Consider the following 26,701-nt stretch of genomic DNA (forward strand, 5'->3'; position numbering starts at 1 on the left):
TTAGATCAAGCATTTATTAAATTCATTTCGAGGTTTCTTCGCTGCTGGCTTTTGAAAAGCATTTTTTGACATAGGCATGTGATGACATTCGCGAAAAAAACCGTTATGATATTAACCCAATAGTATTATGATCATTGATAACATGTTTTCCGAAACATAATTTATCCGAAATACGTAATTTATTAAAATAGATAAATAAAATTCATACAATATAATACATATATATTTACCAGTCTGCAAGATTATGTTACAGTGGCTTTTTGCCGACATGCAGACTTATTCATAAAGCGTTATTCACACAGTGCATGTTCAAAGTGTTAAAAGTAAATTCCAATAAATAAGTGGCATAAGTGGCAAACCAAAAGCTACAGAGCTTATATTATTCATATATCGCTATGCATATTGTTTAATTCGGTGACGGCGGTGAGATGTCAAGGTAGTGAGGCATGAGCGCCACCTGTCGGGACTGAGATGGGGATGCCAAGCCTTGAGCTGGCATGGGCTATTGGTCTTGTTTCGTCTCGTCCGGCTCTGTACCGAACTGGACAACGTGAGCAACGCTGGGCTTCTTTTGTTTCTCTCTGGCCCAGGGCTGGACCGTCACCTTGAGGAAGGCCAGGTACACCACGAGGCTGACCACACAGAGACCCACTATCACCATGAAGCTGTTCCGCCACTCCTCCTGGCTTTTCTGCAATCAGCAAAATACAAATTTGGATACCAACTTGGGAAGTTTACCAAGATTTATTAACGCCTGTTTCAGCTAAAACTCGTAATATTTAAAAAAATCTGCCGAATAATAATGGCACATGCTTTTAGAAAAAGGGAGTATTTGTTTTGTTTCTTGAGGTTTACTTTGTTAAAGAAACATGATGAGGGTGAGTGAGTGATGGTGGTTTAATATCCGTAAAATGATTTAATTTGTTTGTTTTTTAACGCCGCACACAGCAATATTCCAGATGTAAATAATAGTCTGGACCAGACAATCCAGTGATTGACATCATGATCATCGATCTACGCAATTGGGATACAATGACATGCATCAACCAAGTCAGCGAGCCTGACCACTCGATCCCGTTAGTCTCCTCGACGAGCATAGTCGCCTTTTACGGCCTGCATGGGTTGCTGAAGACCTATTCTACCCCGGATCTTCATGGGGAACAAGCATGGGTTGCTGAAGACCTGTTCTACCCCGGATCTTCATTTGGAACAAACATGGGTTGCTGAAGACCTGTTCTACCCCGGATCTTCACGGGGAGACAAGCATGGGTTGCTGAAGACCTCTTCTACCCCGGATCTTCACGGGGGACAAGCATGGGTTGCTGAGGACCTATTCTACCCCGGATCTTCACGGGGGACAAGCATGGGTTGCTGAAGACCTATTCTACCCCGGATCTTCACGGGGGACAAGCATGGGTTGCTGAAGACCTGTTCTACCCCGGATCTTCACGGGTCGCAAGTAGTTGAAAGAAAGAGAAACGATCCACGTCTTAGGGTTGCGATTCTACAGTGGCCTATATTTCATATAGCGATCTTGGGGCTCCGACTACCCAAGTCGTTGGTTGGTTTGTTGTTTAACGCCGCACTCAGCAATATTCCATCTATATGACGGCGGTCTGGACCAGACAATCCAGTGATTAATACCATGAGCATCGATCCACGCAATTGAGGCCGATGACATGAATAAACCAAGTCAGCGAGCCTGACCACCCGATCCCGTTAGTCGCTGAAGACCTATTCCACCCCGGATCTTCACGGGTCGACTACCTAAGTAAACAATATTACGACAATCGCAGCACAGAAGCTTTGTAGATCGGGACCAGATGACAAAGCCCTATTAGTCAGCGCCTGGATCACACAAGAGTGCTGGGTATCTATTCTTTCACAGGAATCCCCACAAAATATAAATATTCTATAAGTTAAACTACCAACATTTGGCGTCATGGCACCCGTTATGATGGGCGCGAGCACTCCCGCCACTGCACTGAGGCTGTTGCCCATGCTGGTGATCACTCCCGCGTACCTGAAATCACCAAACGCATTGCAGACATCAAATAAACTGTGGCTTTCTGCTTTTACAGGATGATCTTGATATTGTTGTTGTTGGTGTTTAACGCCGCACTCAGCGATGTTCCAGCTAGAGATGGCAGCCTTTTAAATAGTCTTGACCAGACAAACCAGGGATTGATCTTATGAGCATCTTCTGGGGTCTGGGGACAAGGGCACGCTATCACCCATATCATCGAGTCCATTTAGCCGCCGTTAAAAACAGCTTCGGTTCATTGAACTATTCTTACCTTTTTTTTCAAAATTCCTCTTAATTCTATAAAAAAAATGTGCATTTTTTTCTACTTATGTATGGCAAATGTAGTCCAATAACACAGATTCATGAAAATGAAAGATGACAAAACCCTTTTCATAATCATAAGTGCTTGTTTGTTGTTTTACGCCGCACTCAGCAATATTCCAGCTGTCACGGCGGTCTGTAAATAATCGAGTCTGGACCAGACAATCCAGTGATTGGCATCATGAGCATCGATCTACCCACTTGGGATACAAAGACATGCATCAACCAAGTCAGCGAACCTGACCACCCGATCCCATATTTAAATCTATGTCTTAAGATTCAGATTCTCCACAAGATTGTGTGGACGGATGACTTCAACTTTCGAAGAGTTAACTTTCCCTTTGTGTCGAAATTTTGAGATACAATCGAGCATGCTCTTTCTACCAAGATTTCGAACAACGTCATACATCTCTTCCTCAGAAGTTGTTTAATCAAGGTTACAACATTCAGATGTCTTATGAATATGTAGAGGGTTTGTCGCTTTTATTTACTGAACGTGGTGACCATAGATATAAATTCATCTCATCTTCAAAGGTTCGGGGAAATTTGTAAAAAATGAAAGCAATCTGTCATCTGAAGTTGGAGAAAACAGAGTATGAAATGCAGGACTTCCTCATTGATGATATCGTTGTTATATGTAGGGATAGAAAAGTTAGCCAAGAAGTCGGAATCACCAATTGAGCCACCTTCTTGCTGATCTGATATGAATCGGAATTTTTCAAAATCAAAACAAGGTCATTTGTTCAAGAAGTTTAACTTATTATAAGCTTCAGATATATAGATGATCTGCTAATGCGGTCAAATAGCCATGTCCTTCCACTGATTTACCCCTCTGAACTAGAGACCCGTACAGACGCCTCGCCTGTGACATATTTAGATGTATGCAAAACTATCCACAAGAGTGTATAACAAGCGGGATGACTTCAACTTTCCGATAGTCAACCTTCCCTACATGTCGATCTAGAGCAATATTCCAGCAAACCTAGCTTTTGGTGTCTACATTTCACAACTTGTGAGGGGCGGTCGGGTAGCCTAGTGGTTAAAGCGTTCGCTCGTCACGCCGAAGGCCCTGGTTCGAATCCCTACATGGGTACAATTTGTGAAACCCATTTCTGGCGTCCCCCGGAGTGACATTGCTGGAAGTTGCTAAAAGCGGCGTAATACCAGACTCACTCACTTTCCACGAAGATTTCAAAGAGCGTCACACGAGTCCAGCCGTTGGTATCCTTTTGGTTCCAACGTGTTGGATATTTTAAATACTTTCATACGACTCTCGACACTATCTCAACAGATTTTCTTTTATCTGTTTAGTAAAGACAAGCATGGGTTGCTGCAGACCTATTCTACCCCGGATCTTCACGGGGGACAAGCATGGGTTGCTGAAGACCTATTCTAACCCGGATCTTCACGGGGAGACAAGCATGGGTTGCTGAAGACCTATTCTACCCCGGTTCTTCACGGGTGCATAATAATAAGAAATCTCTGCTTAAAGCAGTCAAGGTATTGTTAAGCCAATCACGTTTCACCAAGATATGTCCGGTAGTTGAACAGTCACAGAATATAGATCTCATAATTTCAGATAGAGATTTCAAATGCTATGCTATGGTGTTTAGGACGATAGGCGAGGTAACTGTGGGTCGTTTAAAGGCCTGCCAAACAAGCAAATTTGAAAATCCACTTACCTTGGAGCTATTTCAACTTCATTGACCTGATAAGCGGACTCGGCAAAAGCCTGCATGCAGAGTACTGCAGTGAACAGGAAGACGGCCAGGCTTCGTTGGTCGGCAGACACGAACCCCAGCCACACCAAGAACACGGCGGAACCAACATTAGCTGGGGACCAACATGTAATAGTTGAGTATTTACTAGTTGAGTTAGTGTGTGTGTGTGTGTGTGTGGGGGGGGGGGGGGGGGGGGGGGGTCGTGAGAGGGACGTGCAACGGACATTTCTATTAAAGTAAAATATTAGACTCAGTTCAAATAGTCGGTGGTTGCTATGTTTCAAAACGGCACTGAAATCCCCATTTCGTACACAATGCTTCGTAGGGTTGTGAGCTCATGCAATGATAAGACGTTCACATTCGAGCCATCCTTGGCAATCAAGTGAAGCGTGTCACATGTGGCCAGCCAAGGATGTTTATGCACTGGACCCCCGAATGTTCATACGGAGAGACATAGACAGGCCCAGGTACGTCCTTCACAATGACTTACACAGTGTCTGGAAGATGATCCGAGTCCACTTGATAGATAAGACCTTTCTCTTGACCAGCAGGTCCGCCAGCATACCGACCAGCACCGTGGACAATCCCCTCGCCAAGTGTGGGACAGAAGACAGCAACCCATTCTGCACAACAACAAAGCCCTCGACTATAGCGACATGCAATATATGGCTCCAGGTCTTCCCCGGAGAGTTCAGGAGAGGCCGGGAAATGTTTCCATAATGAATTGTATGTGTAATATACAGTTTTACCAATACAATACATACCTCGGGACCCATGAAGATCCGGGGTAGAATAGGTCTTCAGCAACCCATGCTTGCCGTAAAAGGCGACTATGTTTGTCGTAAAAAGCGACTAACACGGGATCGGGTGGTCAGACTCGCTGACCTGGTTGATGCATGTCATCGACCCCAATGGCGTGGATCGATGCGCATGATGTCAGTCACTGAATTGTCTAGTCGAGATTCGACAATGTACAGACCGCCGTCCTTTAGCTTGAATATTGCTGTGTGCGGCGTTAAACAACGAACAAACAAAACAAACAAATCCACAAGCTGCCGCCCAGATGACCCACCTACCTCGTATATATTGACGTGCAGGACTTCATGCATGTAGGTGGGGCCACTTGTGGTCAGACTATAGTCCACCCAATCGGAGACCATGTGAATCACCAGACAGCCAATCACAGGCTTGGACGTCAGGATTGCTCGCCAAGGGGTTGCAACATTCTGAAATGCAAAGCCCCTTGAATCACGCATTATGGTTTGGTTTGGCGAACACACGGTGTCGTGATTGATTTCAGTGATCCATTAACATAAGTTTCGCCTCTATTTCGCCTTTTAGCCAAGTTGAACCTGCTTCGGTGAATAATCGAGAGTACTTGCTTATTCTTTGGAGCTACTTTTTATATTTACATTGAAAGACAATACTAAATAATGTTCTACCCAACTTCGCTAAACGGTATATCACCTAAAAACATGAAAACCTAACCTAATAATTAAGAACATTAAACGTTTTTATAACTCCAAATTTAATCCAAGCAAATAAGAAGGGCGACAACTCCAAAGTGACAGCAACAAGGGAGAGAACTCACAATGAATTAATTCGTATTATTAATCGTTTATAACACGATGCAGTTATCACTTGGGTCTAAATCATTTCGTATGGATGGTATGGATTTTTTTTAATGTGGACCAGATCGTTGGAATATAATTGTCCTGTAACGAACCTCCTTGTACGAGATGTCGATGTTGGATACGATGTAGTCGCGCTCCCGACTGGAGATACGGGGATCTGTGGCCGGGTTATTCGCCGTCAACAACTGCCACAGCACAAACCAGATGAGGCCTCCCGCACCTGAAGATGGATGTTGCGTCAACCAAGGAATCGGAGTCTCTATGCTTACTGGATAAGAACTACTATAAGAATAAGAGTTTCCGCAATTGCTAATGTAAAATCTCATAATTTGATATTTTACTAAATATCTATTAGCCCCATGGTGCCATTTGGTAGCATTTTGTTTTTAAATCCAAATTTCTTTTTATTTCAATTATTTGATTATTTTATATGTTTAGATTTTTTTCTGTTGTTTCCATTACATTTTCGTACTTCCAATTAGTTTCTCCTTTTTTCTCTCGTTACCTTGATTGTTTTCTCGTTATTTTAAGTTTATCTAAAAAACTCGAAATTGTGATTTTTCTCTCGCTGCTTCGAATATTTCAATAATTTTCATGAAATTACGAATTTTGATTCTTTACTTCGAATATTTTCTCGTCATTTCAAAATTTTATTTAAAAAAATCCAAATTTCAATTTTTTAAAATGAACTAGAAATAAAGAGAAACAATAATCGAAATAACAAGAAAGAACTCGAAATTGCGAGGAAATATTCAACTCCACCAGTAGTGTTAGAACCAACACCAGTTCAGTCAACATGGCGAGTGCGAGAAGTTACAAGGGCTCTGTAAGCCATTGTTTTAAAATGATCAAGTTGATGCACAAACATGCATGCCACAACCGGATGATGAATGAATAAATGGACGTGGAATATTTATCCAATTAATTTTTCGGAACCAAAAACAAAAAATATGTGACGTCTCATTGCACATCAGCACTTGGGTGAACGACTGAAAACGATAAAAAGTAGTACCGGCGACCAATGAAAAAGATATTTATACGAAAACTGTAATTCTTAGGAGCATTACAGAACATTTAATACCCTCTGTCAGGCTTCCCTTGCGGGTAAGGATGACAATGTTATTATATACTTCCGTGTGAAAGACTCTAAAGTTGAGAAAAGTGATAGTTTCATTGCAGTGAACATAACACTTTGACGGAACTGTGGTCTTACAAGCGTTACCTCATCTAAAATTATCTCCCTTTATTAAATTATCTCCCTTTATCGTAGGTTTCTCGCCTGTGCACCAACTGTTAACTTCCTATTTACGTTAGTTCCACACTGACATGACAAAATAGTGACAGATTGTCATTAATCGAGTTTATATTGTCTCTTGAGCTTTGTTATTCTCTTGAAAATATTTCGTTATAAACTTTAAATTTCTCATTTAATTCGTAAATCGAGACTCTTCGTTTCGCAAAGCGCCATTTTGGTTTATTGACCAGCGTGTAATCGTTCGCTTTTAACAAGTCTCGTAGATTTCGAGAAGATTTTTGTTGTTGAAGTCGATTTTGTATATAATCATATCTCAAATGTATGATAAATCTTTTTGACAAGGAATTTTAAGATTTTGCAAATACGGAACTACAATTGCGGAAAGTCGCATTTACACGAGGTAGTGAAACGTCCCTGCGTGTTAGAATCTTACCGTCGTGTCTTTGGATATCAACTACACCATCACTCGTCGATTTTAGTTTTCAACACCATGGCAAGCCTCGGCGTCGAAAAGTTAAAATCGACTGGCGTTGATATATATGATATGAAGGGAGAAGGGATGAGGGTCCCCATGTAACGTATATGAAGAATACACCAAGTCAGAACTGCACATTAATACCTGATATATAAAAGCTGAGCTTCCAGCCGTCCTCCATGACGTTGCATAAAACTCCAGTGAGGGAAAAAGCCAAGACTGTTCCAAGGAAGCGTCCTGAAACACGCTTGCGTTTGTTAACACTCCCTGAAAACTATCGCAAACTATACCATACTGTAATATTAAGGGTTAGGGGTCAGTTAATCACTTTACAAATTATATGACGAGCAAAAAGGAGTTCAAGTCAATAAATGAGGTGAGGTGAAATGGGGTTCAACGTCGCGTCCAAGATTATTGAACTTATATAGCGACGTGCATGCACGTGTATGTGTGTGTGGCTGCTTGTACTAGCCCGGAGTCATGCTGATTAACAGTGCTAGCCCACTGAGATACCATGCCGCAGTTTAACACGAGTACCCCACTCAGACACAGTATACTGACTCTCAGCCGACCAGTCCTGGTATTATCCCTTAATGCCGAGCGCCAGGCAGGTAAACAACAAGTACCATCTCCGGGCGGCCGCAGACGGAGTAGGTAAACAATAAGTTGTAGCAGTATCACTCGGTTAACCGAGGTTAACTTGTGCTATGTCACGTGACTTCCAATGACCCGGAAAAAGCGTGCATCATTTTGCTTTGAAGCGGGGTATAAGGGATTTCCCCTCCCACTCAGAAATCCAAGTGCAGCCTATGCTCTTCATTGCGGGATATAAGGAATTTATTCTCCCGTTCAGAAAGTTGTTTCCCTCCCAGGCGGGATACATAAGTCCTTATCGTACCTCCGTGTCAGAATGATGAGATCTGATTGGTTCACGTGATCTTGATCAATTACTTTCCATATAATACTCCAGTTGTGCGATGAGGCTAGTGATGTGACATGGCGACTGCTGACTCACCGCTAGCACTGATGGTGGACAGCCTGGCGAGTTCATTCCGTGGCGCCCACTTGCCCCACATGCTCTGTAATCCTGGAAACATGGTCGCCTGAAACACACGCATCATCATCATCATCATCATCATCATTATCGTCATCGTCATCATCATCATCATCGTGGTGTTCATTATGACGTTGTTTGTAGCTGTTTGCACTTAGTTCTATCAATAATATTGCTTTAAAGTTGATTATTAGGTCGACTTCGGTACCACTTGTATCCTCTGTCCAACTACTACTACTACTACTACTACTACTACTACTACTACTACTACTACTACTACTACTACCACTACTAGTACCAACGCTACTACTATTACTGATACTACTACTACTACTACTTCTACTACTACAACAGGGGCGGTCGGGTAGCCTAATGGTTAAAACGTTCGCTCGTCACGCCGAAGACCCGGGTACAATGTGTGAAGCCCATTTCTGGTGTCCGCCGTGATATTGCTGGAATATTGCTGAAAGCGGCGTAAATCCATACTGACTCACTCACTACTACAACTACTACGACTACTACTACTCAATAAGCATGACAACGGTATCAAGATCTCTGGACAAGTTCTTGTGAAACAAGAAAGCCATATTCAACGTTATCATACTCATAATCAGTTACCGATACGTTCATCAGTTCACAGTAAATATTGAATGCGTACGGCGCCCATCCCCGTGATGAGCCTCAAGGCGTAGATGAGGCGGAGCTCCAGCGTCAGACTGTGTGGGATGATGATGGTGGCCACGGCACAGACCATCAGGCCGCCGCCCATGTAGTACCGGATCACGTCATGCTTCAAGTACCAAATACCCAGGACCGTGCTCGAGCAGATGCCGGCGAAGAACATGGCGAGAATGAGCGACTGCTCCGTCTTGTCCCAGGGAAAGCCGCTACTCTGGAATTTAAAAAATCAGCGATATTCAAAATGATGGGAAGAACGTGCGTACGTGCGTGCGTGCCGCAACAAGGCCGGTCCCTGGTACTACCAGTTTGGATTTGCTGGTTTGTTGTTTAACGCCGCACTCAGTAATATTTCAGCTATATGACGGCGGTCTGTAAATAATCGAGTCTGGACCAGACAATCCAGACAATATCATGAACATCGATCCATGCAACTGGGATCGATGACATGCATCAACCAAGTCAGCGAGCCTGACCACCCAATCCCGTTAGTTGCCTCTTACGACAAGCATAGTCACCTTTTACGGCCTGCATGGGTTGCTGAAGACATATTCTACCCCGGAATCTTCACGGGTAACCAGTTTTGAGGAAAGTAGTATTCGGTCTGGTGATTGTAAATAAAGCAACAAACTATTTTCATAAGATCTGAAAGCAGAGTCGACTGTACAATTCCGACTTTATCATAGCACGTGTTGATGAATCACTAGGAAACCTTGTCGTAAGAGGCGACTAACGGGATCGGGTGGTCAGACTCGCTGACTTGGTTGATGCATGTCATCGATCCAAATTGCGTGGATCGATGCTCATGATGTCAGTCACTAGATTGTCTGGTCCAGACTCGATTATTTACAGATCGCCGTCATATAGCCGGTCATATTGCTGAGTGCGGCGTTAAACAATAAACAACAAACAAACCAGAGGTTCGCGAAAAGGTGAACGTATCCTGCCCCACCGGTGGTCTCATTGCAAATAGTACCCCCAAAATCGGTAAGATAATGTCATAAGAAACGTCAGTGTCTACTTCACAACGATGACCTTAGTCGGACATTCACTTTGTCCCAAGGATCTTAGTATGGTTTTTTTGTAGTATGTCAGCTATGATGGACTCGGTCTGTACGTCATTGAGTCTGGACTGGACAATCCGATTATTGACAATATTCGCAACGATGCACGCCGTCGGGGAGCGATGACACGCTCTCAACCAAATCACCCGACCTGACCTTCCCGTCCATTAAGTCACCCCGTATGACCTGCATAGGTTGCTGGGGATCTATTCTAAACAGGGACGGGTGATTATTTGGACACAGAGAATCTCACCTGAGTGTCTTTTGATATCTACAATGTAGATATCGCTTGATCTCACCCAAGCGATATCTCCTTTGGGGGGCAATTTTCGATGATAAAAATAAATAATGAGAAAAGAGAGCACATCAAGAAAACAACCATCATACGATTTCAAAGTAGATATTGTAGATCTTATGGTTTTTAAAAATTACATACATTTTTAAATTATGTTCTATGGCATCTCAACAGTGATAATTTTACAGAGCAATGTTTTCAACATGAAAGAGTAAGGTACCTCTTTAGACACAGCCTCCGTTTCATGGGGGAAGGTTGAATTTGAAGAAGATGACGTTGTGTTAAGCCACGGAGAGCTCCCAACATCTCCGTTGACCATACACACGATGGCTATGCTAAGCTGGTCCCGCATGGCGGACACCCAAAACATGGCGCCGAAACCCATGATGGCCAGCGTCCATCTCCGGGGGATGGCACATCGACAACCTGTCAAATAAATAGAACGTTGAACAATTGATGAAAATATGCATTTTATACTCACACGCAAAAGAAACACAAGTGGTTTTAGGCAAATAGGTAACAAACACGGAACCATAAATTGATACGAGTTTTAGCATGTAGTGATGCCTGATGGTGTTATCAATATTTTTGGTTGCATTTTGGAAGCCCCGAGTAAAAACGCAACATAAAAAAACGAATCGCCAAAACGAACCATTTCAAAGAATATGTGGGTATCATGCACCCATTTCTCGCGAAATCGAAAATGCACGAACTGTCGCGAACTGTAGTGGGTATAAAACTGTGGCCGATTCTTGGACCTACCACTCCTTGCTCAACAATGTCACGCCTAACTCAAATTCAGAAACCAGGCTATCGGACGTTTGGAAGCTGGAGAGTCTGTCCAAGAAGTTGCCCGTCATTTCAACGTTAACATAACCACAATTTACCATCCCTGCATCGATACAATGCTACACAGACTACAGATGACCTTCCTCGGAGCGGTCGTCCTAGGGTCACCACACCTCGACAAGATCGGCAGATTACCCGTCAACACCAGCGACATCCGTTCCTAACGGCAAGTGAAAGTGCTCGACAGACCATAGGAACACAAAATCGACACATTAGCCGGGACACTGTGATCCGACGTCTCCGTCCCAACAACCTCAGATGTCGCCGACCAGCACGTCGTCCTGTTCTCCAACCACGGCATCGACAAGCACGACTTCTGTGGGCACAGGGTCATCGCAATTGGCGTCATCTTGAGTGGAGGCGTGTCATCTTCTCTGATAAAAGTCGCTTTTGTGTCTCCCATGCAGACGGAAGAGTCAGAATTTGGCGGCGTCGAGGTGATCGTTTCGCTGACAGGAACGTTGTGGAAAGGGATCCATGGGGTGGACCTAGCGTCATGATATGGGCAGGGATTGGACTTAATGCAAGACTTGGGCCAATGTGCTTTCGGAATGTTGGTCAAGGTCGGGGACACGGCGTCACTGCTCAGCGGTATATCGACCAAGTGATCAGATCCCGCGTTGTTCCATTTTTTGCACAACATCAACAACACATTTTCCAGCAGGACAACGCTCGTCCCCATGTTGCCAGAGCTACCATGGCCTTTCTGCAACAACAAAACATCCGTGTTCTACCGTGGCCAGCCCTCAGCCCTGATCTGAACCCCATCGAACACTTGTGGGATGAGGTTCAAAGGCGTCTGCTCAATGTGCGCCCAGTCCTTACAAACTGCCGATGTTCTACGCTCAGATGCTCTGGATGTGTGCAGGAGGATCCCTAGGGCCTTCACAAATCGTCTGATCCACTCAATGTACAGGAGATGTGTGGCAGTGATCAATGCTAATGGTGGTCACACCAGGTATTGACTGACATTTTGGGTATTGACCCGAAACTGTGTAAGCCCTTAACATTTGAAAAAAACAATTATGTCATCTGCCTTTTAATCCATTAAACTGTCTTCAGTCACATTTTTGTCAATCTTGCCCTATTAGTATTTCATGTCTTTACTGTTGAAAATAAATAACATGTATACTGCACACTCGACTTGCGTTTCTTTTGCGAGTGAGTATATTTCAAGAACAAGTCTGTCATTTGCATTAGCTGTATGAAAACATATATTATCAGGAAAAATAATACAAAGGCAGCTGTGAAACAAGAAAGTTGTGTAACACAGCACCTTGCCTTTAAGTCGAGTGGGAGTTATCTCCCCCAACCGGAAGGGAACGTCCGGTTCTAGGAGGCGTGCACCTCCAAGATGGCGGCTCTTCCGGTTCCGGGAGTTGGCGTGTGTGCGCATGCATCCAAGACGGCGGCGGGGGAGGGGAGGGGAGGAGGGTGTCTGTGTGTGTGTGTGTGTGTGTTGGGTTCTTTGGCGTTCTTTGAGTGTGGCAATGATTAAAGGGTTTCTTTCGGGAGAGTTGGGTTGCCCTGAAAATGGCCGTTTTGAGAAGAAAAACTACCAACACTGGAACGGGAAGTGGAACGAGAACGGAAACTTCATCCTAGATACTTTGGCCGGTAGACTCAGAAGTAGCTGCATGGCGGCCAACGGCCAAAGTAGCTACAGTTGCAGCATGGTGTCTTGTGGTGTTCTGGCTTTGGCTTGAACTCGTTGTCAGCACGAGCCAATGATTCGATCCACTTCGATGGTGCACGAGTCAACCATTCGCCCCACTTCTCCAATGGTGACGACACAATATGTATCATAACACCTTCTGTAGCCTTTCCTCCTCCAGGGGTTGGAGCCGAGGTGCTCTGACGAGCAGCCTTGGTGGTCCGCTGTTGACGGGGAACCTTTCCTCCTCTGAGGGATGGAGCCGGGACACTCTAACTATGAGCCTTTCCTCCAGGGAATGTAGCCGGAGTGATTGTAGCCGGGGTGGACTGACCTGTTGTCTGCATGGTACGAGGCATCTCTGATGATTTTTTCACAATCCACCACCGGGGGATACGTTGGGTGATTTAACAGATGAGCTGGCTGGAAACACCATCAAGACGTTTGTGTCAGGGGGTCCCAAAAACTATGCCTATGAGTTAATGCACCCAAGACCCGATGGAACGTGCAACACGACCTGCAAACTGCGTGGTTTCATCTTGAATTACAGAGCCTGTCAACACCACAACTTTGACACCATGAAATACCTAATTGTCTGGGGATAAAATCAGGGTGTGTCACCCTCATTTGATCATGCGTGCCACTTCACCATGGGAACGAGTTACTGACCCAAGCCACCACAAAAGACTACCGCATCGTCTACACCAAGCTTCGCATCTTCTACAGCACAAGCACAGGTCTGCCTGTAGACACGGTCCCCTTTGGATACAGAGACTAGACATTTTGTATGATGTTCTTAACGTTGTGTTGGCTGTTGTTGTTTTACCTTGAGCTTGAAGACATTCATGTCTGGAGAGAGTGCCATGCACTGTTCACTTCAATCCGTGAAGCCATGGAAGAAAAACAATGATCCGAAAGTGGATTGAAATGCAACCAATGAGAAGCTAGGGTTTTCGACCAATGAGAGGCCGCACACGCCCTGTGCGGGCCTCTGATTGGTCGAGCAGCAGGTGTGCTTTCTCTCCCATGGAGCATGTCTTTTCCTATGGAAAAGAAACACAACGTCTTTTCCTGCTGCTGTCTAAGCAGCAACATCATGTCCAACCTTAGGAGGGAAAGTCCATGGCCCAAGGCACCGTGGGAACACGTGCCAGGTGACGTGTATGACATCGTTTATGTTTTAGAACAGCGAGGTCTGATGAGCAGTTAAGTGCGCCCAGCATAAGCAACAGCAGCAGCAGCAGAAGTCCCCGTGAAAGACAAAAAAAGACAAGAGACCCTCCTTTTTCTGTCAAGGGATGTTACAGCCCTTGCCGTCAAAGGAAGAAATCGGCTTTTGCAGTGGTTTGTGATTGTTGTGCCGAACCTGAGAGCAGGACGAGTCCCATTGAAAGCTCAACATAAGACGTGGTTGCAGAAACATAAAGATACCCTGCCTAAAATTGTCAATCCACAGGCATTCCTGTGGATGAACATCTTGACTACCTAATGCAGCACAGTGGTAGTGGAACACTTGCAGGAGTCTTGATATGCATTCTGTTGCATTATTTTCAAGCACCACTCCTCAAACGGGGTAACACCAGGTGCCACCGACCTACAACAACAACAACAACAACAACAACAACAACAACAACAACGACTACTAAGCAAAAAGTAAAGGCTCATGAAAATCTAACGAAAGCATATAAAGCTGATGCACCCATACGGTTGGTGCAAATGGGAACACCAAAAGAAAGTCCTCCAAGAAAGCAGATCAACAGTTGCAACTCCCTCCTGCCACTGCCTGATAAAAGAGAGATGCTGCACAGATCAGGTGTCTCATTCAGGCTAACACCGCCATGTAGGAAAGATGTCAGGAAACAGAAACACGCTCTGTGTCATTTGTGTGCTGCCACTCCAGCAATGCACAAAGCCATTCTCAAACATGCTCCTTCCGATCTCATCCATGCCCTTTGTGAATGTGTGGTAAACTTGTATGCAGGCAATATTCCCATGACCATGACTCCATGTCAAAACTTGCAACGGCATGGCAAAGTCTTGAATACGCTCATGAAATAACAAGTACCTCTGAGCAAGAAACGTAAAATTCTTCAACATGGAGGAGGATTATTAGGAGGGTTCATTCCTCTTATTGGTTCTGCCCTTGCCTCTTTGTTTGGATGAAAGTAATAAATAGTCTGACACCAGGAAGGTTGGGATCAGTGTGATGGTGTTAGTGCCTGAAGAAACATGGCAAAGTCTACAGGCCACCAAACAACGTCATCGTCAGTCACTTTGCACCCCTCTCTTGGAAAAGAAACGTCTCCAAAATTTGGAAGAGACGGATACGTTGATGCAGAGGTCACAGCAGATTCTCACAAGCCGGAACAAGAATACAACTGACTGTTGCAACAGATGCTAGAGTTGCAGGGCAAACAGCGCAACAACAACAACAACAACAACAAAAACACTACCACCAAACCACAACAACCCAAAGTGACACCACCACCACCATCAACGATGGGCACCACAGGTAGACATGCCCCACACCCAGTTCCCCCTCCCCAAGTTCTTTCCCCAGTCACAAAAAGAGAAGGAGGCAGTGGCGGCAGATGGATCCACAAGCGGAAGAAAAAGAAGATGAGATGCCAAGCCCATGGTTGATGACCCCACCTCCCTCTGATACCAAACAGGAGAGATTCATCAGCCGGTGAGGTTTATGGATACCCTTTAACACCACATAAGAAAAAAACCTCTCCCTCTTTATAAAAAGCCATCCATGTACCGAGTGGCATCAGTTGGATGCCTGGTTGGAAAAAACCTACTTTCATCCTGAACATCCATCAAGTTTTGGTGGCTGGAGACCTTTGTGGAAAGCAGCATACATCCACACTCAAGATGCAAGAACCAGTAAAAGCAAGAAGAAAACCATGCCAAAACCATCACAAAGTCAAATCAAGCATTGGTTGCAAACCCAAAGTACCTACACCTTGCACAAACCAGCCAGACGCTCCTTTCCAAGAGATCACTATCGTGTGGGCGGTGTCAATGAATTGTGGCAAGCAGACTTGAGTGACATGATAGCCTTTCAAGACGACAACAAAGGATTCAGATATCTGCTGCGTGATTAATGTGTCAACCCCTAAAGGCCAAGAGCAGTTCTGCTTAGATGGAAGGTTTTCAAACCTTGCTGATGCAACAAACCAAAGGCCGACTACTTGCTCAATTGCAAACAGACAAAAGCAGAGAATTTTCAACCACCCTTTCGAGGCTCTCATGACAAAGCACGGCATTTATTTTTACACCAGTCAAAATGCTGAAACTAAAGCAGCCGTGGAGGAACGGTTTCAAAGGGCTCTGAAAAATAAAATGTGGCGATACTTTACTCAGCATGGGACCAGACACTATGTGAAACTCTTACCCAAGCTGGTCAAGTCGTACAACCATCATGTCCCCCTCTCTTTTACTGCCAGGCACTCGTATTTGTCTGAACAAAACCAAAGACACCTTTGAGAAAGGCTATCTGCCCCATTGGACCACCTCCTATGTATTGGATCAAAGATGATCATGGTGAAATCCTCAAAGGAACCTTTTACCATGAAGACATACAACTCATCAGAAAACAGATGATGTGTATGCCGTGGATCAAGTGCTGAAAAGACATCAAGGGAAACAACATGGTCTTGGTGAAAGGGACTGGCTACCCTGCTAGTTTTAATTTGTGGATTCCTGCAGATCATTTACAGATAAAATAAGGAGCATTCTGTCACTCAGTCTCATTCAGAGGGTGGACACAGCAATGACAGAACCACCACCGCCACCACTGTAGAGAAGCCTCTCAGCATCTATGGGTACCGATGAACCTCATCTTGCTGCTGCACCATACCATCCCCAGTGCCGACATTCAACTTGGTCATGTTTTGGCATGACTTTACCCCACAGTGAAATCGTGTTTTTTGCTCAGATCATGGTGATATATGGCGTGATCATCATAAGCATGGTTCAGTTTGCCTTGGATCACCGAGAGAAACAGTTGTGGACAGCCCTGCTCTCCAGTTGTTTGGGATTCATACTTCCACCACCAACCTTGGCCGCCTCACCAGGCATACCCAAGACACCTGCCAGAAGGCTTCAACCTGATACCTCATCCACCCCGAATTTTCTACCCTAGCTCACGTCATCATCATGGCTGCCGTCTCCCCCTTTTTTGAAACTTTTGCATGACCCTGCCCAGTGATGCCTCCATGGATATCTATCCAAACAACACATTCAATGCGTATGAAATCAAGTTGCCTTATCCTCTGCATCTGGACAGTCAACAGTGGGAGGTGGGAGTCAGTGAAATTCATGTTCCAATGACATGGTACAACGTCACCACACCCTTTGACTGGTTTGCTCTGAACCTCACACTGAAAAACAATCCCTTGTGTATGAAAGCGTGGAGAGCACTATACCACAAACAGTATGGTGACATCCGTTTGAAAGCAAGAAGATGTCTATTGAGAAAGGAGTCTATTCATCTGAAGATTTGGTAAAACCCTCAACCGTTTGATTCAGGAGCATATGACAGGTGTCTTGAAAGAAGAGTCCTCAGACAGCATCCAAACTGATGGCAGACAATTTGTCATTGCTGCCAGGTATCCCTAAGATAGTCTTCGATTTGACATGCTTGAAGATGGAAAGGTGCGATTCCAAGCCCCTGAAGAAGTAGAACTCCATCCGTGTGGACCACTCTCTTCCATGGAAGTGATCATACCAAGTCCACTCTCGAGAATGCTTGGATTTGTTCAACTACCGCTCCTCACTGGGGATGACTACAAAACCTACACAGAGACTACTGTTCCCTTGAGTGTATTGGCCCAGTGGCAAGAGGGTGCTACTCCCATGGCAGGTGGCTATGTAGAAATCACAGGTGATACAAAAGCTAATCGACTGTCAGGATTTGATACCGTGTACATTTACACCAACCTGGTCGAAGATCAAATTGTGGGCAATATGATGTCCCCATTGCTGATACATGTGCCTGTGTCAAAGAAGATGATGCAAGATAGTGTGGTGATTAAAAGCCCTCAGCACATTCGCTATTTTGGACTGCATCATGGTTCCTTTGATGGTATTAAACTCTATATCATGGACGACACAGGGCATCCAGTGCCATTTCAAATGGGGAAAGACATCGTGACAATTAACTTCAGACACTGACACTAACGCAGAAGAAACATGTTGGGACACTCACTGGCACGCAAGTTTTATCGAGGGCAGTTCGGCCAGCGTGGGAGTGGCATCAAAGTATACAAAGGACAGAATAGTCAATGTGTCAGTGGTCTCTTGAATATGGCATTGCCTTTCCTTAAATTTACTGGAACATCGGTGCTCAAGATGGGTAAAAGGTCCTACCAGGGTTGGTGAGTGATGTGGTTGCAGTGAAACGCAAATGCTTAGAGAGCCTGAAACATCATGGAACATGTGTCCTGATGGATGCCTAAGGGGGAAAGTGAAGAGCCTAGACCACCTCAAAGACTTAAAGTCGTCCCAACCACCAACCACCAGAAATGGTGTAAAATAAAAATAAAAATGGTTTAAAGGTCAGTCGTCATCAGACTTTCAACCTGACCAGACGTCCATAAAGCACAGAAAAGGGAAGCATTCATCCATCATCATAATGCGCCGAGATACTTGCGAATGTTCCATGGCCCATTTGGATCTGTTCACTATACCCCCTGTGTCCACCTCTGTGCTAGAGGGTCAGTGGATTTGCTATAGTCCCTTGGCGCCACTCTCTGTTGCAGGACCACACCAGTTTAACATTTCCAATCCAATGAATGCTTACATTGATTTGAGCCAGAGTTACCTGAGAGTGTGTCTTCGCGTGACTCAAGAAGATGGGACAGATACTACTGTGGAGGATCACCCCGTATCCACAGTCAACAACTTGATGCATTCTCTGTTTCGTGAAGTGCGGCTGCAGGTGGGGCACAATCAATTGGAGATCACACCTTCCATGGGTACTTGGCGCTGATGGAGGTATTTCCTACTTGGAAACCCTTCTGAGTTATGGTGCATGAGCCAAAACATCTCACCTTCAATGTCCTGGATGGTTTATTGATAGTGCTGGTAAAATGGACGACTTTAATTCTGATGCAAATGCTGATGTAAGAAACACTGGCGTCAGAACTTAACATGATCTTATCGTGCGCACCAAAGAAGTGGCGTCTTCACTGTGACCTGTTTCTTCAAGACCGTTATTTGCTGGATGGTGTCCCTATGCAATTGGAATTGCAACGAAGCCCCGATGATTTCTTCTTCATGTGCGCTGCTGATGGTGTCTACAAATTAGCCATGACCAAAGCAAAATTTTATGTTCATCAACTCAACATAGATCCTGCTGTCCGAGAAACACATGTGTCCAGTCTGAACGCAGGGGTGACTGCCAAGTATACCCTTTCCCGTGTGCAAGTCACAGCCCATGACATCCCGAGCGGAGGTAGAGACTTTTACAAGGATCAGCTCATCGGTGGCCAATTACCAAAATGTGTGGTCCTGGGGCTGGTAGACAATAGTGCCTATGTAGGAAGCAAAGAGAAGAATCCGTACAACTTCAAACACAACCATGTCACCATGATGAAGTTTAAACTCAATGGCAAGGAAGTCCATGGCATGGAAATGAAAAGAGTCTTCAGCAACAACAGCACCCATTTGAAACAAGTCTACATGAATCTGTTCCAGAACACTGGACAGCTGTGGCGGCCTGAGACCTGTGAGGGGACTCAAGTGCTTTGCTCAAGGTTACATCTTGTGGGTGGTGGATCCCACACCAGACCTTGGTCCTGAAGAAGGCATCAACAATCCTCGACACACTTGCAAGTTGGGTTTGAAATAAAGTTTGGGCAAGCTCTCAAGACCCAGGTCACCCTCATCTGCTATGAGGAATATGAAAATGTTCTGGAAAGAGATCGTTTCAGTAATGCGATGATGGTATAAAAAGAGCAGAGACAGATGGTCATGCCACACTCTCCCCCCCCCCCCCTCCCGCACACGACTCTGATTGGTCAAACAGCAGGTTGAGCTTTCTCTCCCATGGAACATGTCTGTTCCTATGGCAAAGAAACACAAGGGTAAGGCCGATTTGGAAAACCAAGACTCGGGCCAGGCCCCTGAACGGACCTATCAAAGTGCTGCATGTTGGACCAATCAGCGCGTAGCGTGTTGGACCAATCAGCGTGCAGAGATGTTCGATCCGGTCCCACTCGAGAGAGTTCAGTTTTACTCGTGAAAAAATATCATCGCATCGAGAATGGCAGAGACGAAGAGCTGTACGGAAGCTTGTGAGGGGACCATGGTGACTGATAGTACGGATGCTTGTGGACCCAGGATTCTTCTGGAGACTGACAGTACGGATTCTTGTGATGGTAGGACGCCACCGCCGCCACCGTCTCCCCATAAACATTTTGAAAGAAGACTAGCATCGTTTGAGGCGTGGCCGATGTAGATGAGCCAGACCGCTGAAGAGATGGCCCATGCGGGCTTCGTGTATACTAAAAGTTCCCATAGCGTGTACTGCTTTCATTGCGTCGTGCGGCTGATGGGCGCCCCACGACGGTGGAGGCGCCTTGGGTTCCTTGGGTGGAACACCTCAAGTGGTCCCCTCACTGCGCCTACTTCAAGCTGACGGGTGTAGTGAGACACAAGAACGTGGCAACTACTTTCTTGCACTATTTGTGCGAGAATGCGAATAAGAGCAACGTGAATGAGGAAGCTTTCTCGCCTTTCTTCTCCAAACGGCCCTTTTCAGGGCCACCCAACTCTCCCAAAACGCTATGATCATTGCCACACACAAACAACCCAACCCCAAAGAACCCCCCCCACACACATACACACACCTTGGATGCATGCGGACTCCTGCCATTTCCGGTAAGGGGAGATAACTCCTGCTGGCTTACGGGCTAGGGTGCTGTGTAATGAATTTCTGTGGTGAGAGGGGTTATTCTTTCTCTTTTTAAAGTGTTCGCGAAAATGCTGTGGAAAAAAATGAAAAAAAATAAAATCGTTCAATGGACATTCTAGATGATTTGAAAAAAAATGTGATGTTGGCCCAAAACACATTTTCAAAGGAAGAAAAATGTGTGTTTTCAAGCTAGGTTTTCAACTTCAAATGACTACACATGGGGGTAGAGCAAATAAAGTCTAGTCTATGTATTATAGAAGTTATTGAAGGGCGCTACTCTAAACATGAAAATTTGAATAAGCCCAGATTTGGTTCAATGTTAACGGGTATTCAGCGATGTATCAACGTAATTATTTCCATAATCAACAAGGAAGGTCAATGAAAATACAGCTCTCCGCTCGAGTGAGTGAGTGTGGTTCTAAGTCGCTTTTGGCAATATACCAGCAATATCACGGCGGGAAACACCAGACAGTGGCCCCTCCGTTCGAGACAATCGGGTGTAGTTGTTGGACATTGCCCCTCGATATATTACGATTTAAACGGAGAAACATCTCGGCAGTGTAATAATCGTGTCCAGACCAGAGACACTAGTGACTGAGAGCATGTACACAGGTCCCGCCATTAGGGTATAATGACATGCAATCATCCATGCTGCACTTATTTGATGTTTGTTTGTTTGATTGATTGTTTAACGCCGCACTCAGCAATATTCCAGCTATATGACGGCGGTCTGTAAATAATCGAGTCTGGACCAGACAATACAGTGATGCTCTTATTTGAAATCAACACAGGAGCGAACCTTTTGGGAAACGTAAGACGCGTTTGTTTGTTGTTTAACGCTGTAGTTAGCAATATTCCAGCTATATGTCAGCGATCTGCAAATGATATATTCTGCACGAGTGATTGATATCATGAGCATCCATTCATGCACAGGTCACACATTATGTGAAGTTAAGACACGTTAGTCGCGGAGAGTCCTTGGATGGGTGACCGTGTTCGGCAACTTGGGTCCTGTGAGTTTCTAGGGCTTCGGTCCTGACCTACACTGAAGCACATGTTCGAAATGTACCTCTGTTCACCCAGCAGTGAATTGGTAGGATGACACGGATGTTAACCTCCAAGCGTCTCATAGGCATCTTGGGTTGGATACTCCTCAGGGAGCTGACAATGATTTTTAAGTGCACTCTGATCCATTGACCAGAGTAATAAGTGCGCTTTGAGCAACCACATGGTGGATGGAAAACAGCGCCTGACAAATGCACTTATTAATAATATCCTTATTATTACTATTGATTGGAAAAAGCAGTCAACCAATTCACACAGCCTCTTGCGAGAAACCTCTCAAAAATCTTCATGGAAATACTATTAACGATATATGAAAAGTTCATAGAAATTGTAAAGTAGCCGTTTGAATAGAGAGTAGTTACTGGGCGTGGTGTACGGGAGAGAGAGGCTGAAATAACAAATACGAGAGAGTATAGTAATGTGGTTGTCCGTGTTGTGGTTGTGAGAGCGTGTGTTAGGTGACCTTGGCCTTGGCGAGAGAGCACGATGAAAGAGCTCAATGATCTACCGTGAATGGTTAAGCTGGAATTTGGCGCGCGGACGTCGTAGAAGACAATTTAGAATTTAGATCCCGATCGGATTGTTTGTTTGATGTTTAACGCCGCACTCAGCAATATTCCAGCACATAAACAACTCAACCAATCCCACCCAAAAGGCAAACATCCTACCTAAACACTTCTCAGAGGTCAGCAGTAACAGTAACTTTAGCAAGAAATTCGAAGAAAAACTAAATAAAAATGACAAATTAGAAATAAACCATCTTTCACAATAGAAGAAATAAATCACGTACAAAACCATAGGAAAAAAGGAACAGCGCCAGGCCTAAACCTCACTTCCCAACAGATCATCAAAGATTTACCGGCTAAACTACTCCAAACTCTTCTTAAACTCTACAATCTAGTCTACCTAAACGGACAGGTCCCAACTACCTGGAAGGAAGCTCTAGTCATACCAATACCTAAACCAAATAAACCAGCAGATCAGGCCAACTCATATCGACCAATCTCCCTAACCTCCAACCTCTGCAAAGTAATGGCATCAATGACTAAAAATAGGCTCCAGCACTACCTAGACCAAAATAACATTATAAATCCTGACCAAAGCGGTTTCACTCCTGGCCGCTCAACTCTTGACAAGCTCGCCCAACTAGAACAGGGCAAACTAAACAAACAATGCACCACAGGTATATTCTTAGATTTCTCAAAAGCTTTTGACATGGTTTGGCACCTCGGGGTAATTCAAAAACTAAAAACAATAGGTCTAAAAGGTCAAATAATCAACTTTATCCAAGACTTTCTATCAAACCGCAAAATAACAGTGGATATAGACCAGACGCTATCGGACCAAGGTCCCCTAGAAAATGGTACACCCCAGGGCAGCATCCTCAGCCCAACATTCTTCAACATAATGATTAACGACCTCTTTGAGGGAATATCCCAAAAAGTCAACACATCAAAATTTGTAGACGACGGAGCACTCTGGATCCGCACTAAAAGCATCAAAATGGCCCTCACTTCAAGCGCTAACAGGGGAAATCCCTCTAGAACTCCGAAGGGAACAACTCACACTAAACTTCTGGGCCGCTTCCCAATCAAACCCACTAATCCATAACATGATCAAAAACAATATCAGCCCTAAAAACAAAGCCTTAACTAGAAAACACCCCCTACTTACCAAAATATCCCAAAGGATAACAAACTATCTCAAAGAACATAACCTAATTAACCTAATACAGAACACTAAAAACTCTAAAATCGTCACTCCCCAACTACAAACCCCTAAAATAGACACAACTTGGCCGACACTCTAAACAAACACGCCGACCCCAACTCAGCTAAAAGCACTACACTAGCATACAACCACGAAAACTGGCCAAATTGGTGTCACATATACAGACGGATCTTCCGATCCGATCTCCAATCACACAGGTTTCGGAGTCCACATATCTCAACCAAAAAAACATACACAATCAATTAGACTCCCAAACAACCAATCCATCTTCACTGCCGACTAAATGGGCGTGGCCTCAGCCCTCCACCACCAACAAACCAAAAATCACCAACAAATCCTAATACTTACAGACTCTCTTAGCGGCCTCCAAGCTCTCAAAAATAAAAACACCAAAAACTGACCCAAACTCATAAACAAAATACTTAAAAGCTCTAACGACCTAACTAGGGCAGGCAAACAAATACAATTCATCTGGATCCCAGCCCATGTAGGTATATTCGGAAACGAACACGCAGACAAAGCCGCAAAATCTTCCCTTAAGCTACCAGAAATCAGCCTTAACCTCCCACTCTCCAAATCAGAAATCAAAAGCATCACTAAAAGGAAAATCTAAAAAAAATGGCTCAACGTTTACGTTTCAAAAATGAAAATGTCAATTAAGAAAGGTCCTCAACAAACCCCTACCTAAACCCAAAACTCTCAACCCAACCAAGAGAATAGGCAGGATAATCACTAAACTCCAAACAGGACACACATATCTTAATAACCACCAAAGAACAACCAATCTCCAAACACTAGGAACATGCCCACACTGCACCAATCCAGAAACCCCAGAATATGAACTCTTACATTGCCTACACTACAAACCCCATCGCAAACCCTCATTTTGCGTCTCAAACCAGCACTTGACTTCAGAAATCAGTGTTTCATCATCTGTGAAACGTTTTCCCTTAAAAAATGACTTCATGGTTGGAAAGAGGTGGAAGTCAGATGGTGCAAGGTCAGTCGAGTAAGGAGGATGTGGAAGGATTTCATAGCAACAGGACCGCGCTTCTGTCTGGGCAACATGAGAGTTGTTAACTGGAGCATTGTCTTGCAGGAGACGGACACCATTGGTCAGTATGCCACGCCTCTTAAGCTTCATAGCGTCCCGCAATTTCCGCAGCAGTGAAGCATAGTAAGCTCCTGTAATTGTGGTACCCTTTGCCAAGAAATCCATCATCACTACTCCGTGCTGGTCCCAAAACACCGTGAGCATGACCTTGCCTGCAGAGGGTTGGACACGTGCCTTCTTTTGGGGTGGTGACTCCACATGCTTCCATTGCATCGACTGAACTTTAGTCTCAGGATCATAGTGATGGACCCATGTTTCATCCTGTGTGATAAGTCTGTAAAAAAAGTTTGCCTGGTTTTTTTGGCACATGTCCAAAAGATCCTTTGAGCAATTGACTCGTTCCTGCTTTTGGAAAGGTGTGAGCAGCCTTGGAATCAATCGTGCAGACACCTTATGCATGTTCAAATTGTCATGGAAGATTTTTTCCACAGACCCCACACTGATCTTGACATCTTGTGCTAATTGGTGAACAGTTATACGTCGGTCTGTCAAAATGGCGGTCTCCACTTGATTGATAGTGTCCTCATCAATGGCTGAATGGGGGCGACCAGGAATGGCAGCTGTTTCCACAGATGTCCGACCACACTTAAACTGGCGATGTCAGTGTTTAACAACGTCATATGATGGGGCATCTTCCCCATAAGTTTAGTGTGCGACCTTTCAAATATAAAAACCTAATCACTGCTCGGTATTCTACTGGCTCCACTGTCACACCCTACTCGATCATAACACCTGTAAAAGTGGTAAGATTAATAGTTCGGTGCTGCAAATTCAGACATAACCCATACATACATGTATCATTACACATGTGAAATTTCAACCAAATATAATAACCCCTCGAACCAAAAAAACCCTCAATATCCCCAGATAAAACACTAACCCTAGACTCAATCTTAAACCCAACAAACCACTCAGAAAACTTCAAAGCCCTAGGCATCTACTTAATTCCAAATTCCAAATCTCCAAATTTCAAAACAATATATAAGCAACCAATAAAGCCCCATCCTGGTTGCAACCCCCCCATTTTTGTCCCATTCGGCAAATACACTATATGGCCCGGCCGACCCGTCTGCGAAATACGCTGCAGTCGGAAAGCGCACGTTAAATCTCCCAATGTATGTCTGTATGTAATATTCCAGCTATATGACGGGGGTCTGTAAATAATCGAGTCTGGACCAGACAATCCAGTGACTGACATCATGAGTATCGGTCTACGCAATTTTGATACGATGACATGAATCAACGAAGTCATCGAGCTATCCCGTTAGTCGCCTCTGACCACACTTTGAATACGTATGTGAAGTATGGGATGGTTGTATGTGATGACAAGGTGAGAATACAGAACAATGCCAGGAGAGCAGATGCTCTACCATAAGACGACAGAGAATTAGTGTATACAATCAAATCTGTGTACAATCTGTGAATTACACATTTCAGGTTTACCAATATTTTCACATAAATTATCTTCACATGTATTTTGTACATCGTAGTAATGATAATTTGGAATGTACATGGGGCGTGATAAACAAGAGGTGAGCAGGTACCTGTATTGCACTTTAGAAAGCTGACGATTTGGGATTAAAGAAATGAAAATGAACGTTAGAAAAAGAATTGAAAATAGCCATTCTAACTCACATTTTCGTTCCTCGACCAGATCCGCCGCCATATTAATTCGTCGTCAGCAACTGCGGGACACTGCGTGGATGCACATGCCGCTCACGTCCAACAAGACAATATGACGCGAGTGTCTCATTCAAATTGTTTCCACGTATCTGTTGATTTGTACGGGTTTATGTTCAGAATACAATATTGCTTTAGTCCATAAAACATTCTATAAACAA

At 44.4% G+C, this 26,701-nt stretch overlaps 1 protein-coding gene across 1 annotated transcript; it reads right to left on the reverse strand.

Annotated features, from left to right (window-relative positions):
* On the reverse strand, positions 1–26,634 carry LOC124136115 (sialin-like). The gene is made up of 11 exons (XM_046501909.2): positions 26,496–26,634; positions 10,744–10,949; positions 9,145–9,378; positions 8,448–8,535; positions 7,577–7,669; positions 5,795–5,922; positions 5,145–5,294; positions 4,559–4,691; positions 4,030–4,180; positions 1,933–2,023; positions 1–691 (listed from the first exon to the last, which is right to left on the reverse strand). The coding sequence occupies exons 1-11, from the start codon at positions 26,524–26,526 to the stop codon at positions 503–505; spliced, it is 1,494 nt and encodes a 497-aa protein (XP_046357865.2). The 5' UTR covers positions 26,527–26,634; the 3' UTR covers positions 1–502.
* Between the last annotated feature and the right edge of the window lie 67 nt (positions 26,635–26,701).

This window comes from Haliotis rufescens, unplaced genomic scaffold (genome assembly GCF_023055435.1).
Source record: "Haliotis rufescens isolate VD_foot unplaced genomic scaffold, xgHalRufe1.0.p SCAF_44, whole genome shotgun sequence".
Classification (NCBI taxonomy): domain Eukaryota; kingdom Metazoa; phylum Mollusca; class Gastropoda; order Lepetellida; family Haliotidae; genus Haliotis; species Haliotis rufescens.

Coding starts and splice junctions, on each gene's coding strand:
- LOC124136115 (XM_046501909.2), bottom strand. CDS start 26,526: ATGGCGGCGGATCTGGTCGAGGAACGAAAAT. Junction 8,536..9,144: donor TCATCACGGGGATGGGCGCC/GTACGCATTCAA, acceptor CGTGTGTTTCAG/GCGACCATGTTTCCAGGATT. Junction 4,181..4,558: donor GATCATCTTCCAGACACTGT/GTAAGTCATTGT, acceptor GTTGGTCCCCAG/CTAATGTTGGTTCCGCCGTG.